Source organism: Phyllostomus discolor, chromosome 3 (genome assembly GCF_004126475.2).
Source record: "Phyllostomus discolor isolate MPI-MPIP mPhyDis1 chromosome 3, mPhyDis1.pri.v3, whole genome shotgun sequence".
Classification (NCBI taxonomy): Eukaryota; Metazoa; Chordata; class Mammalia; order Chiroptera; family Phyllostomidae; genus Phyllostomus; species Phyllostomus discolor.
Genome location: NC_040905.2, coordinates 158568539 through 158585430, shown reverse-complemented (window position 1 = coordinate 158585430; position 16892 = coordinate 158568539). Strand labels below are relative to the sequence as shown.

The window sequence follows — 16892 nt, the reverse complement described above, 5'->3', positions numbered from 1 at the left end:
TCAGGCTTTGACAAAGCCGAGGGGCCAGGGCTTGATGTCGATCGCCCCTTCATTTCTACAGCCCCTGAGTCTCTCCCAGAGGCCTCCTTGTGATCATGCCTGTCTTAGGGGATTCCCTCCGTGGGAAATCTTACCCGTCGTTGGCTAACTGATCAAGCCTAGGAGACCAGGCACAGAACAGGCAGTGTTCATGCCAGGGAAATAAGTTTTGTCTCCTTAGTGGCTCCTGATCCAGAGGTCTTTCACTCAGCCTAAGTCATGGGGGGTTACAGCTTCCTGAGACCAGGCAGGGCAGTCCCCAACATGTTTGGTGATAAACAATAAAAGAAATTTACTGTTCTCTCACTCCTTTATAAACATCTTAAATATTTATTTAACAATAACAGCAAACAACTAGGAAAGAAAAAAAACTACTGTGTATTTAGTTTTATAGATTGGTTATGCCTTCTGCATGTCTAACTCAAAAGCAATGTATTAGATGTTGCTTTTTTTAAATTGAAGATGTAAGTACTTAGTATATTTTAATGTCACATTTAATAACTGCTGTATAAAATATCTGTCACAATACTGTTATGATATTATAAAACCCATTACAAATTGTAGAGTAAATTTAAAACTTTTTTCATAGATCAAACTTTGAAATACCTTTTATAGTAAGGTGTTAAACTTCAATCATAATTTTAAACTGATTCTGGATTCAATGTTTTTGTTATAGATATTAATATGAATTTAAGTTTAAAGAAAATTACCTGAAGTTGACAACCAAAAATCAGGGTTGTAAAAAGGAGCAGTAATATAATTTGGGGGGGAAACAATGCCATGCCCCCCCCCAAAAGATACCTGTATGGTATTGTAGTATTGAATAAGCATGAGGTGTCTTTTTGGCTTGGATTTATCTTTCTTTTTTTGTGTTTGTTTATTCTATTACAGTTGTCCCAATTGTTTCCACTTTGTCCCCCTCAACTCACATTCTAAATTATAGTAATCTCTTGGTAGCTCAGGTTCCAGGAGAATGTACCTTCACAAAAGTCAACTAAAGTTATTTTTCAAGCGTCAAAGCAGTCTGGTCTCCCTGCCCTCCCCCACTCTGCCGCCCTGTTCCCTATCTTCTCCATGTGTCAACGTGCCTCTGAACAGATCTCAAGGCCAATCTGACTGGCTAGGGCTCCAGTGCATTTCTCTACCATGCAGACATATTGATGTTTTTAAAATGCAAATCTCTTTCTGTCATTCCCCTAGCTGTTCTTAGGATAAAAACCAAGATTTCAAACCAAGATCCATGAAGCCTTCCAGTAGCCTCAGTCTGCCTACTTGTCTCGCTTCATTTGAATTCTCTCTCGTCCTCACTGTCTGGGATGCAGTCACATGCATTCTTGTAGGCCCCAGAGCACAGTGGGTTACCCCTGCCTTGGGTATATGAGCATGCTCTTTCTTGGACTCTAACAGGTCTTTCAGTTGCAGTCAACTTCTATTCAACTATCAGATAACTAGCTCAAAAATCATTCCCTAAGAGCTATGCACATGATCAAATTTAAGAGAACTATATACATCTTTGAAAAAATTAGCTCAGTTGATGTAAAAGCTGGTCAAATCTGTTGTTGATTTCCTGATTTTGATACTGTATTGCCATAATGTAATATGCTATTATTGTGGAAGACTGGGTGAAGGGTACATGGAAATTTCTATGAAAGTTTTTACATTCTTTTAAGTCAAAAATTATTTCAAAGTAAAAAAATCACTCCTTCAGGAAAGCTTTTTTATTACTCTTCTGAACAGATGAGGCGCTTAGCTCCCCAATTTCTTCCTCTATAACACTTATCATAGTTAGAAAGTATAAGATTTTGAAATTAACATTTCATATCTGCCTATTCCACTGAAGCCTAAGCCCTTCAGATATAGGTTTCACGTCTCTCTCTCACCGATGTATCCCCAGCAGTTAACTCAATGCTAGGCACAAAATTGTGTCCAATAAACAGTTATTAAAGGGACTATTAAATTCATGAATTAACCAATCAGTCAGTGACCTTTGGAACCACAAATGTAATAAAGATACATATTTACATTTTTTAAAAGATGCCGTTCAAATTGTGAAGTTAATGGAATAATAAATGTCAACAGAGATCTATACACAGATGCCTCTAATCTGGAAGTGATGCAAGCTAATGAGAAAAAAGCATAATAGCAACTAACATTTAGTGAACATTTAATCCTGTTATTCAAAATGCTCTGCAAGCAGTTTTTTATTCAGTCCTTACAATAACCATATTAAGTGCATCTTTTTAATTTGCATTTTACAGATGAGAGGCACATGGAGATTTTCAAATTACCCATGTTAAGAATATATAGCAGAGGCAGGATCTGAATACACATACTTCAGGTCCTGAGTCTATATTTTAAGGACTACTTCCTGCCTGGAGATAAAGTCTGAAAATACTGCTTGAGAGAGTTCTGAAAAGAGAACTATGAATTCTGAAGACTGAGTAGAAGCTGATATGAAACCACACTTCTTTAAATCTTTATGTCTCCATAATTTTGCACAAAACTTTTCATGCAAGCAAGCACACACACGCACACACACTAGCTTGGTGACTGAATAAATGAAGCAAGAGCAAACTGAGGAAAAAAGGAAAGACAAAATTAGAAGTAAGAGTACTGGTTTCCACAAAATCACTTTTCTCTTTGATTCTTCATTTCAAGATGGATGCTGTTTCCAAGTTTTCTGAATTAACTGAAGCCAAATGTATAGAAGAGAGGGTTGGCTCCCAAACAAATGCAGGCTATTTGAAATAAATCACATAAATAGTGGCTAACTGAGGAAAATAAAAGACACTAAGACAGTGAAGAAAAATTAATGAGGGAATCATAGAACAGAGTAATCAGTTACCACCAGGCTATTAGCAACCACAAGAAGTAATTCACAAATATTTTAAATATGACTGCATCCTTCAAGATTAGGGCCTCTTCACAGAGATCAGAGATAACAAATATGCCATACTTTGGATTAAAAAAAAAAAAAAGCAAATCCCTCTGCACTCAAAATGCTTTGAAGTGTACACATTTGTTGATTTTGAGACATATTCTTGACCTTACTAGGTAGATACAGCTCTGCTGGGGGCAATTAATTCAGAAAACTCTGTAAATGGGGCTCAGGGATCAGTAAAATAGCTGGAATAGTTTCCTGGCCATAGACAGCTGGATGCTGCTAATTTAACTACTTTAAAGTGAGGGAAGGAGAGGAGGAAGAAGCAAGGTTTTTATTTTTGCCACACCCCTGTAAATTCAGAGAAAAGGAAAACAAGGAAGGGGCTGATGAGTGTGGTAAATGATCTGGCTTTCTCCCTGGTCCCCTCAATGTGCATGTCTATTCTAACTGGCCTGAAGAAACCAACACACTTTCCTTTAAGGGCTGCACATACCAAAGGGAATCTAACCAAAAGGCTAGGTTAAGCAGCAAGTTTTCAATAGTTTTATTGATATATAAGTCACTCATTATATAGTCTATCCAATGCAACAATATTTAGTGTGTTTATATTTAAGTAGTAGCATTACCCCAATCTAATTTGGGGGCATTTTCATTATCCTAAGCAATTAACTTTTTAAAGGATGATTTAATGGTTTGTGATAGAAATACATACATACATACATACATACATATCCAGACACTCATAATCTAAGACAAAAACAAAAAGACACTTGTAATGAGACACCAATGCTCTCATTGTAAAATGGCCCTGTCTCGTGAGAGGTATGTACTTTGATAACCTAAGATCCTTTCCATTCCTAACTCAAGTTTGGAAGATCTAACTATTTCCCTTAAGCTATTTCTTTGAAGGTATCATTTCCCCTACCTTTCAATCCAATCACTTTCCTTTTCCTTAAAAATTTTTTTTCATAGAATAATTTCTTACCACACTTACCTCCATCTCTAGCTTTCTGGAACACTGGCCCATATAATACTATATTTGCTTATAGTAAATATCGATACCTCCACCCTCTGAGAAGCGCAAGCAAGTACATTGCAAGAAGCAACAGAACAGAAAGATGAGAACGCTGGCCATATCCATTACACCAAACCAAATTAATTTTAAAATAGTAAATCTAAGAAAGAAATCTTTATAAAGTTTAACTGAAGTAGACATGGTTCATAATTTCCCATCTTAATTTTCGGCTTTGTTTCTGGACCAACAGTTCTTAAGAATCTCTTATGTTTAGGGCTTTATAAAGAAGCAGGCTGGGACTTTAACATGCTGCAAAAAAAACAGTTTGTTAACCACTTAAATTTTCATAATATTTAAGCCAAATGAAAGAATTTTATCACAGTATTTAACACAAGTGCTCAACAAAAATGTTAGCTTAATTTTTTTGAATAATGATATAATAACATGATATTTATCAAACACCTCCCATAAAACATCTGATCTATATATTACATTAACTTACTTAATCTGCACAAAACTCAAGAACAGTGCCTGTACTATACCATCATCATCATCATTACCAACATCACCATCACCCACTTTTAAAGCTAGGGAAACTGAGGCAAAGAGCAAGAGTATTATGTTCCAGACTACAAAATGATAGCCATAACTGACTTCGAAAGTCACTTTCTCAGGGCACATGCCTGGGTTGCAGGCCATGGCCCCCAGCAACCGCACATTGATGTTTTTCTCTCTCTCTTTTTCCCTCCCTTCCCTCTCTAAAAATAAATAAATAAAATCTTTATTAAAAAGTCACTTTCTTAGTCATTACCTTATGGTACACATCAGGAAATACAAAAGGGAAAAATGGTTATTTTACAGCACAGATATCAGTCCATTCTGTATTGACAAAGAAATATGGATATTCTTTAAATATAGTGATATAGTACCAAAGGAGGGAGAAACTAAATGCTTTCAGATGGGATGGAAATATAGCGAGTTCACAGGGCCTATAGGAACCTATAGGAACCATAGGGCCTTATTGTTAAGGAATTCCTTAACAATAAAGGAAGGAAAATGAGGGTGTATTCACCATCAAAGATTTAAAAAATGGCAAAAGGCAATAGGAAGTGGATGAACAAGACCACTGGAGGAATTTAATTCCTTTGAGGAATTAAACTACCAAGAATTATGATTCTAATAAGATCCAGTAAACACTCAGGCTCAATTACAGAGGCCAAAGTGTAAACTCATGTCTAGAACGTAACGTTAACTGGTGATTTCATTAAATGGAACCACTGTGATGAAAATAGGGGCTAATAGGAGCTTGTTGTTGGCTTGCATCTAGTTAAAAAGTAATGATTGAAAAAAAAAAACTAAAGCTTAATATGAAATAAAACTAACAAAAATCAGTATGAACAATCAGCCAAAAGGAAAATATTCACCCCAGGATTACACTAATATTACAGAATCTAAATTCCTCATGAGTTTGCATGGATGTTATTGCAGAATTGGCCTCAATCAGACCTCCACCTAAACTAGAAAATGGTTGGTCCAAAATGAGGAAGAGATACTCCCAGTGCTCAAACAGGAGTCATGCTTAATCTTTCCTGAGACTAGAGCTCTACCATGTGTACATGCTTTCGAGAAACAAGCAAGATCATTTTGAGCATTTAAGACACAGGAATGCAAAGAAACAAGATCATGCACACATCTAGACTTAATAGTGGGGACCTATGGGGCATTTTAAAATGGTAGTGGCGGAGACTATAATTTTCTGCTCAAGAGGTATTATCCCAATTTTCCAACTAGGATCTGAACCAAGGCTCCTAACTGCTCTCCTACTTAATGCAACATCACACCTAACACTTTTCTAGGGCATTCTACAAGTCGGGGAAGATTATAATCCTAACTCCTTGATTCTTTGGAATTCATTCTTTCAAAAGGCAATGAGTTGAACACATTAAATTCATTAAATTAACATTGTAAACTAGAGTGCCTTCTTTCTATTCCCTAACCATTTATAGTCTGGTTCTTCAAAAGAGAAAAAATTAATTATTCCATAGTTCCCAAATTGCTTTCAGAGCTACTATTAAATTTTGAAATATATCTCCTGATCACTTGTGAAAATACAAAACACCTGTTGTTCAAAGGAAAAACAAATATGGCTAAATGTGCTAATGAACATAGAGAAATACACCGGTGACACAGGTAATGGAAGCCCGAGAAATATTATCTTTACCTGACGGTGAAGAAAAAAAAACTTTCTTCAGTGCCAGCGATATCTTGATTTTTATTGTGTTTTAAGAGAAGGTGATGGCACAATTTAATGTGTGACAATCCACACCCTATTTTAAACATTCCTAGTGACTAAAATGATGTCTAACTCTGCCATATGCTTTCACAGACCATCAATATCCTCTAGTAGATTACTAAGGGTTGTCCTTTCTTCTTTTAAAGTGTACCAAAAAAATAGCTCATTCTTTCACTAGGAATGCTCAGGTTAACTTAAACACACTATTCAACAATGCCAAATGAATCTGTTAAAGTGAAAATATACTAAATCAAGGCTGAGCAGATAAGAGCAAACCAAACAAAATTAGGTTGCAAAGAATAAGCCTGTCTCCACACTTTAATTTCAGCAGGAAGAGTGAGAGAGAATGGATATTTTTCATGTTACATCTTGAGGTTGAAAGCTTATATCACATGAATATATAACATAATAAATATCTTAACTTAACTAAAAATTGCTAACCATGCCTTCATTATTGCTTTTGTAAGACTCTATGGTATAGGCAGTGTGATGAAAGAGGAGAGGAAAAAGGGGAGGACGAGGAGGAGATGGAGGGGTGATGATCACTTGTGATATAATTTAAAAACATAACTTTAAAAGTATGTATTCCTAAACACTTGACATATGCCTGCCACTTTCCACCAAAGACGTAAACAAAAGAATAAGTACTCGATCAAAAAACATTTTTACTTATCTGGAAGGAAAACTTCATGGATAAATAATTATATTTAATAACTAAAAAAATCCCTAACTGTAATTTGATATTAAAGTGGGTTCCCAGGGTCTTCACATGCTTTTGCCAAAAATTAACAATTGTAAAACAACTTGCTTTTTCACTCTAGCCAAAACAGAAAAATAAAGCCATATGCCTGATTTCTTTAAACTAAATTTAGATTTCAACTTTAAAATAGATTTTGACATAGAGGGCTTTAAAATAACAAGAGCATCTTTCATTTGGGTCCTTTCCCAGTTAATTATTTGCTGGCATTATATGAAAAATTCTTTGGCTTTACTCTAAACCAACACTCCCAAGTGCTAATTGGGAAACTATATACATTATTAACCAGAGAATGTTGTGTTTAAAACATGCGTGTTCCATATGTATCCTATTATTAACATTATTCTTTTCACTCCTGGAAAGCTCTCTGTAGAAAAAAAACAAGCTTCTATTTAAACCAAGAAATTGGCTGCTATTGAGGAAATTCTTGTCAAAATGCAATTAATAGGTAGGGGCCAACATGACATAGGATCCTTGTCTTCGAAACATCCTTAACATGAATCAAATTTAATCTCACTGAAACAGTCAGTGGAGGTAAAAGTTAATGACTGCAGATGTTATACATTGTAATAGTACCAGGGGACTCCCTATGAGAATGGCCAACCCTTACATGAGTTAAACCACTACCGAGGAACCAGACATGCTGTGAGTACAAACCACAGACGTGCCTTTTTCCAGGACTATCACTTCCAAAAGACCACAGGACAGATGGGAAAAAAACGTATGTAAACAAGGTAGACCTAATGATTCCCTAATTATGAAGGAGATAGAATCTTCTCATTAATTGGCAAGCCAATTGACCGCAGTCTCAGTTTAATAAATTGAGCCCAATAATCCAAACTTTGGTGTCTCTACTCAGCAGACTTCTCACACTTCCACACCCTTCATCCAGCCACAGGTTTGTCAGTTCTGCTTGATTTGTTTGAATACTGCACTCGACGACAGCTGTCGGAAACAGTACATGGGAACAGCTGCTATGACAGCTACAAGGGGCTAGGAAGTTTAATTGGGCTCAATGTGACATTGTGCGTTTTTTTAAACATAGACATATTCACAAAACTAAAGAAATTTCTAATGGGTCTGAACAATATTTACTTATTGGCAACACCAACTGGTTAACCCCAGTTTGAGTTATATCATTGGTCTCAAAATATCTTTGCCCCCCAACGGGTAAGAGTATAAAAAGAAAAAGGGACAAAACAGTAGGAGCAGTTAGAGGCACCAAAAAGGAAGGGGGCATTGAGAGAGAAAATGGTAAGGAAGTCACATCAATAATCTCTTTCAAATGCTGGCTGGTGGCCAAGGAGGATCCCACAGTGTCTCAGGATTTACTTCCAAAGGAGACGTATTCAGAGGCCCCGAGCCTGGTGCCAACTGCAAACAAAACCACTCATTACGGTCACAGCCCCCTAGAGCAGGGGAGAATGGCTTACTCTCAGCATCCGCGCGCAGGAAGAAAGCGAGGAGCAGCAGCAGCGGCCTGGCGACCCGCACCATCCTGAGCCCGGCGGCAGCACACGCTGGCAGCTGGGAATCACTGCCTCTGACGGCACAGCGAGTGTGTCCGATCTGAAATTTCAGCTGAAACACTTTCAGAGCCTGGAAGGGGAGAGACAGAGAAAAGAGAGGGTAGAAAACACAAAGGCGGCTTAGATTCCTCCCTCTCTTCCCCTTGTTCCATCACAACCACCATTGAGAGACACAATCCATTATAAATACACAATAAATTGTAACCATGATGCCTTTGTATTAGAAAGTAAATAACTGGGTTTGTACAATGCGGCAGCCCTAGTCCCTCTTGTTCCCATTTTCAAGCCATCCTAAAGGCAACCACCTTGAATTTCACTCTGCTTTTGCTACCTTTTGGGTAACACTCTATGAGAAGAAACTGTCACTTCTTATGAAACATTATGTGAGTACATCAGTGGAAGAAAGCATACCAATGCTGTAAGAAAAATTTGAGAGAGGCTCCACTGTGCAGGATAAAAGTCTATCGCTGACAGAATAATGGAGGCTGCTTTCTTGGCACTGGGTGAAATGACAGGGCTAATTCAACTTCTTCAGTTAAGCAGCAGAGGTTAGAATTTTTTACACTAGCACATTTGGCTTCTTCCCTGAAGACACATCAACGTTCAAGTCTAGTTTGGCTTCAATAAGTCAAAACAATAGTTAGCATGAGCCACTTTGATTTAACAGGATTTTTATATGCCTCCTGGGCAATCTTCTATGTAAAATCAATAAGCCACAGCTATTTTTAGAGAGCCTACTGCGTGCAAGGCATCAGAGATGCCACACAGCACAGCATTGGGAGATACAAATGAGTCAAATTCTGTCTTCTGTGACTTTTCACCTTAGTAGGGAAAATAAGACAGATGCATAAGATGCCCAGTACAAGTTACTAAGTTGTTCAGTGTCAGGAAGGAAAACCAAATAATGCCATCAAAGATAGGATCAAGAATGGCATCCTGGAAAAAGCAGTGTCTCACACTGGATGTTGGCATATAGGTAGGATTTTACCAAAAAGAGAGAAAGGCATTTCAGGAATTCTATGCCAAGGTAGGGCAATGGGAGAGGAATTTGGGGGAAAAGGTGAGCTGAGCTTCCTCAAATGACTGTGTACATCAGAACACTTGGAAGGTTTGTTGAAACAGATAGCTAGGCACCACCCCCAGAGTTTGTGATTCAGTAGGTCTGAGGTCAGATCCAAGAATTTGCATTTCTAACAAGTTTCTGGATGATGCAGATGTAGCTGGTCTCCAGACGACACTGAGAAACTGGGTTGGCTTGATGGATCCTGTAGGAAACTAAAAGGCAAAAGAAAATAGTTCTTTAAAAAAAATAGTCACAGAAAGCCTGTGATACCAATCCAAGTCAAGCAGCCTTTATTCAGCAAACTGCAAAGAAAGCTATTTAATGTTTCAGAGCCGAGGAACAACATGCACCTAGGCTCTGGGAAGGTCAACTGACAGCTGAATGTGGGATGATTTAGAGAATGCTATTAGGCCATAGCAGGAGTCCCAGGTGAGAAGCAACAGAGACCAAGAGACTGATGGTGGTCCTGTGGGAGTAGAAATAAAAGGGAAGCTGTAACTGGCTTCAAGCAATAATTTGAAGTTTGACTCTTTAGGTGATAAATAATTGTTCCTATAGAACCTTGAATAAATCTTGCAGAGCATCTTATAAAGTACGTCATGAGAGAGAGAGAGAGAGAGAGAGAGAGAGAGAATATTGAATGCTACAGCTTCCTCTGTCATTGTGAGAAGAACATGAGAATGACAATCAGAATTTGTTTCCAAAATGAATCAGTGCATCTTTAAGTTTTCCATATTGAAATATTTGCAACACATACAAAATTTTTGACAGGAAATACTAGAGCTATCCAGAAATAACCTAATCCCCTAAAATAACCTTTTTATAAAGTATTGTAACGTAGATCTTATACTGTTTTTTCTGAAACTGAGCTAGAGTGTGAGAATAAAATTTTTTAAGATAATTATCTTTTTCATTACTCTGCATCAGTGGTTTGAATGCAGGGAAGATAAAACTAAAAGGAAGGGGGGATCCTTCTAATTGCCATTCCACTAAATAGACTTTTTTCCTTTTGGTGTCGATTTGTGGGTGGCAGGTAGAAGTGTGCTGCACACTGAAACACATCTACTTGAAACCAAAAGCTAGCCAGCTGCTCTAAATCAGCTATTGTTATTAATCTTATCTGGAAAACAACTAAACAACTTATCGAACGGTTCATAGCTATCAGATGTTAAACTCTCCAAACATCACAGGAGAAGTGCTAAAGGAATCAGCTTCCCAGCCTCCCCTCTTCCCTCCGCCTTCACCACTCCCATCCTCATGCCAGAATTTCTAATGACAGCCACGTCCAGGCGACATCAGTCCTGTCGGACTCAATTTGTGTCTGTGCAAGCGTATCAGAGCCAACTGCTCCATAATGACTCGGTGCGATCACAGAGATGGAGATGGATGAAATGCGCTCTCAGGAAAGAGGTGATTTGGCTTTTCCCCCTACTCCACTGAAGTGGCACTCAAAGACCAAATTCTTCCAAATGAACCTATGAATGTTACCTCAGTTTTGGAACAGTGACAGGATCTAAGAAATGAACACACACACACACACACACACACACACATACGGATTTATATATAAATGGGCTATCCCAGGCAAAATGGAAGACAAAAGAAAATCAGAGGTGTAAAGATAAAAACCTACACCATAGTTCATTCCAGCCAAACTCCACTCTGCATCTTGTTTATTACACAGATACATTGCCAAAAGGGAAATGCTGATGTGCATATCAGTAACGTGAAGTTTAAATTTAGAGCAAAATGGGAAGTAGGTTTTTAAGGAATCAATTATATTAAAAACAATGAGGATAATGAATATTACAAGTAATTTCATGAGCCTAGAGAAAAGATTGCCAGGCCCTCTCCAAGAAAAGAGCAAGAAAAGGGGTGAGCAGATATTAAAGTTACCCTGGTTTAACTTACATCAAATGACTCTGCTTCTGTCCTACCACCCTCAGCAGAAGCCCACTCTCTGATTTGTACACGCCTTGCCCTCTGTGTCCCTCATGAACTAGAGCATGCACCTAAAAGTGAACCCTTTAGATGAGCTTAAAATAAATTTAAAAATATTTAAAAATCTCTGGTTCCTCATTTATCACAGTACAAAGATCTTAAGAAATAATAATCTTGTTGATTTCTAATGAGCTGAATATCTACTTTTGTATTTATGTACATGTGTGGTTAGAGGGGCTGGCAGTTCAGAGAGCCAGTGTATGCAATAAAGCTTGCAATGGAACAACAACACTACACGTGCCTAGAAGCCTGAACCCATCACTGCTCCAAGGGGTCATTATTCTGACACCTCCCCAACTCTTTATCTTTAGTTGAACAGTGAAACCTTATCCTGTAATAAGTATGTCCATATTAAAACCGATACATATGTTGTAGGATTTTTTTCAGCTTTCTCTTTTGTTGACATGTGTTTCTGTATATTGTATTGAAGTAGGAGAAAAAATGTGAAATGAAGCTTTTATTCTTTTAAAAATATTCTAAGAGTCCCTTAGAAAAATCAGTGATTATAGGTGTCATGTAGGAAATAAAAAACAAGTGTGGAGCATCTTATTGTATCAAGAAGCAAGAAAGCTTTCAGGTTCTGCTGGGTTACACCAAAAAAACAGCAGAGGTGATGAGGCTCCCATCAAATGTAGAAAAATATGAGTGGCAAAAAAGGATAGTAACCCCAATAAACTGAAACACAACCTACTGAGTCCATGAGATCATATTTTTCAAAATAATTTTAAACAATTGTATTGGTCACTCTAGGAGGAAGTTAAAGAATCAAATCACTATTTGGGGGGGAAAAGGAAAGGGAAAGCATTAAGCATTAAAAAAATCACCGTAAGAATATACAAAAAGAAAAAAGTGACTGCTATCACTAGAAAATTAGTTATCATTGTTTTTCTTTAAATAGTGTCTTTCTTTCTGCCATGTAACAACCCCATACTCTGTATTCTAGCCATAGTATAAGCAATGATATAATAATATTTAACCTAAGCACCTATGTATTAAATTGAGGAGGATGGTGAAGTAAGGAGGAAGTGCCAACGTGCTGTGGCTTCTCTTCATCGTCCTCCCAAATCAATTAGGCCTCTATAAGTCAACAAGAACAGATTTCCAATCATTGAAGAGAAGCAACCATTTGTACACAAAATATACTAGCAGGGCTGCTGTGGCTGCGGCTACAAGGGCAGAGAGGCCTGGAGTCTGTAGCAGGCCTGGTGGGGGCTTCTGAGGGGCCTATGAATTCTTTGGGCCCTCAGTGCACAGCTACAGCTAAAGGACACACACAAAAATGAGGGGACAAAATCAACTTTCAGCATTTCACTTATTCATGAGGATTTCCCGAGAGAAGATTGTTTCTAAATACTTTCATACTGGTCTAGCACAAGAATCCTCTGCACTGTCCGCTGTAACTTCCTGCAGGACATAAGCATCCTTTATCAGCACTGACTAGTACATTGGCCCTGTTAAAGACAATGTGTGCAAGTGGGGAAGTAAACATTTCCTTGTGCTTAAATTTAAGTTGAAATAGCCACGTGTGGCTAGTGACTGTTCTCCCCGGCAGTGCCAACTACTGCTGCATGTTCCAACAGCCCTGAATAGCACAGCTCAAGAAAAAGTCTCAGTTGCTGGGTGGATGTGGGTGAAGGGGGGTGAGTCAGGGCACTGGGGACATCTGTAATCATCAACAATAAAGATAAAGTTTTAAAAAATGTCTAGGTTTTCTGGCCTGGGTACTAAAACAATGATGCAGAAATCCTGAGTCCTTGTGGTCCTCGGCTTCCTAACAATCAGACTCTGAAGATTCACTGCATTATGTGAGGAGATGCCCTTCACATTTGGGTCACTCATTCCCCCATCCCTGTCCCCTACCCATCCAAAAATAACCATTCCATTTTTAAAACCTATTTCATAGAATGCAAAGGAAAATCGATAACTGGCAAGTATGTAACTGGAAAACATCCAAATAGAAATACAGTAATTAAAAGAAAAAAGTGGTGTTTCACACCATAGCAAAAAGAGTTCTATTTCTCACCACTGAAAGTCTCTGTGCGGGATGTAATGAAAATGGGAACTTTTGACATCAAAGGTGTGTCACCTTCCATAGATCAGAAAGATAAGCACACTTCAACACATCCATGTGAAATAATTTGTATGATGTTTTTGAAATGGCCACATTCAATTAATTAATATATGGGAGGATTATGAAAAATACAGTTTAAATACATGCAGCACCAAAAGCCTCAGTTATGATATGTTCAATTATGATAACACTGTTGAGACAAAGAAGGGCAATAGAGCAAGGTTATTAAATTAAATTAAATTAAATTAAATGCTGAAAAAAATAACTGCACATCCAATACACCTCTAGATAAAATACTCAAAACTAAAGTATATAAAAAGTTATTTTCATTTAAGAAACTCAAAACATCTCACATTTTCATACACTTTCACATAATAGCACATCATATCAGAAACTTTACATTTTCTCTCTTTTGCCTAAATATTGTTTTCATCACAAGAAATTTGGGGGTGGGGGAGCCAACAGGGAGTTTATGAGATATTATATATAAATACAAAGTAATAATCATTTGATATTTGGCTTTGGCTATACAGCTTAATATGAAAATAGCAAGTGACTACAAGTAAATACACATAATTCTTTGAAGAAGTCAACTGAATTATAAGAATAACTGAAGAGGAAAACAATATCTATCAAAATGGATACCATAAAAGGCTCTTTATATGTTTAGTTTTAATACATGCAGAGAAAAGGCCAATAAATAGTCTGTTTTTGTATAACAAGATTCACTTGCCAAGTTACTATCAATGGCATCTCTATAAAATTTCAAATAACTTTACATTTGAGGTACACGCAAATATTAGTTACTTTCAGAAATGGCAAAATGACATTATTAAGTTTGATTGTTTCTTTCTCCTTCGGGAAGTAAAAATGAGGTATGCCACAAGAAATGAAGAGATAGAAAGGAAAAAAAAACTCATCTCCCTGCCTACCTATTTTTCCCCTAAAAACAGAACTATAATTCTGATTTGAAAAGCAGGATAGCTTTAGAAAAAGCACCTAATTTCTTTAAATGATTATTGCATGTGATAACTTCAATCTAGTTTTATATGACACTAGTGGAAATCTGCAGTAGAAAAGTTAAAATGCAAGTCTATTCAGTATGCTGTTGGGACTCTGCTATTTGTTCCATTTTTCCAAAAGAACATTTTAAAAGTGAGAAACTGATCAATCTTACCAAGTAGAGACAAATATGCAAGCCAGTCACTTCCTACCCAAACAACAGAACACAGATTTTATTATTTTAATCTTTGAGTGTTTGTAAATGGATAATGAAAGCATCATTCCAAACTCATTATACCTGATTTTCTTTTTCCTTATTTTAAAAATTAAAAGGATGTCTCTTTTAAATGCATACAACATTTTTTATTGTTTAAAATACATTTAGCTTTTAAAGTATATTATGGGTAATATGGTTTCACTTAGTATTATTTACATTTTATTTGCTTTATTTACATCAATATGTAACAGAAATCTAGCAATATGAGATATACTTTACTTACCATGAAAAGTAAATTTTTAAAATCATTTTGTGGAGAATTTACCAATCCCTTCATCAATGATTATTTTCTTCCATAAGATTGCTTTCAAAACAAAATGAGGAGCCTTTAATCATTTTAAATACTTCATTACTAGAGCTCTAACAGAAATGGACTTTGCCTACTCATAGGTGGTTTATCTACAAGTCCCTCCTCAGAGTCATCAAAGCCCTGGACCCGTGGCTTGATTTCCCCATCTCCCTGGTGACATCTGGCAATTTCTAGAGACATTTTTGTTGTCATAATATAAAAGTCTAATGGCAACTTAAAGGCAGATGCCAGGAATACTGTCCAATATGCTACAGTGCACAAAATAGCCCTTACAATAAAGACTTACCAGGACTGAAATGGCAATAGTGTCGAGGTTGGGAACCATTGTCCTAGAACAGTTCATTAGTGTCAAGAAAAAAATTCAAAATATAAAAAAAGAATTTTCAAGGCCTGTTTTAGTTCATTATTTTCTTAACCTATGGATCTTAGGTGTTTTTAGTGTAGTTTTAGTACCTCATCTTGAAACAATTGAATTTCTGGACACGGAAGTCAAAACACTGTGGATGACACCCAAGTTTCTCTTTCTGTCCTAAGTGAGAACTGCAGTTGGCATGCCTTAAGGGATATTTAGTCCACAGGCTTACGTGGCATGAAGTAAATGCTGTCACCAACTTAAAAAAAAACATAGCTGTTAAATGGGTCAGACACTGCACTGACATTTGTCAGTGAATATATGAGTACATGAATAGATCAGGTTCCCATCTCTCATCATGGCAATGTAGCTCTTCTCTTAGTCCAGAAGAGAAATATTCAGGCCCAAGGAATGTTCTTTCAAGTCACTGCCAGCAGCAGAGATAGAAAGTGGAATGGCAAGAAGCCACTATGAGTGGCTGGGAAATGTGGAATGAAAAAATATTCTCTTCATTTTCCCAAAATCCTATTTTTCTCTGAATATCTATGAACTACATTCAGAGTAGAAAAATTACAAAAAACAAATGAATGATTATTAAACCAAATAGAAACATAATCTAAAGAAAGGTCAGAGACAACAAATACAAATTACAGATAAAATACACTCCTCCCCTCTCAACCTGCACATTCATTTTATTCAGTTATATTGCACTTGCTTTATTGTTAGGATCTTCTTCGCATTTACCTTTCTCCTTAAAAACAAAAAACAAAAAACAAAAAACACAGATTGATAAGAATCATAAAAAATAGATCATCTTGGGCAGCCCCCTTATTTAGCAGACAATGAATGAAGAAAAAGGACATAATGCAATGAATAGCCTCAGGATACACATCTGGTTAGTCTCAGGAGAGGGTTTAGAATGCAGGCCAATTTTCTTTATTACTAGCATTCTGCTTCTATCATCTCCATATAGTAGAGATAGCTAGCTTGGGTGAAGTAAATTAAAAAAAAAAAAAAACAGAAAGAAAGTTTTCTCCTTTAACTGGCATAGAAACAATATAAGAACTGGCCCAAATGAAGGAGGAAAATATCTTAAAATTTGAGTGTAGAAAGGAAGGATAAGAGGATCTCAGAAGAAAAAATATTTGACAGCCTTTGTCCTAAATGGATAAATAATTCACAAATGAAAATTTACCTAATGAGTCAGAAATTCTCCACAGGGTCAATCTTTAACTCAGTAACCATTATTAAGTACTTAAGTATCTTAAGTCAAGAGATTACAGCTGTGCTTGAAAGTAG

The 16892-nt window shown here is 36.8% G+C and overlaps 1 protein-coding gene across 43 annotated transcripts in view; it reads right to left on the bottom strand.

Annotated features, from left to right (window-relative positions):
* Window positions 1–16892, bottom strand: part of PTPRD (protein tyrosine phosphatase receptor type D) — a 1502332-nt gene that overhangs the window by 395240 nt on the left and 1090200 nt on the right. For all 43 annotated transcript variants that reach the window (XM_036021603.1, XM_036021605.1, XM_036021607.1 and 40 more), the window contains one exon: window positions 8422–8587. In XM_036021603.1, the coding sequence (XP_035877496.1) occupies window positions 8422–8485 (64 nt within the window). In that variant the 5' untranslated portion in view covers window positions 8486–8587. Of the gene's footprint in view, window positions 1–8421; window positions 8588–16892 lie in introns of those variants that run through there.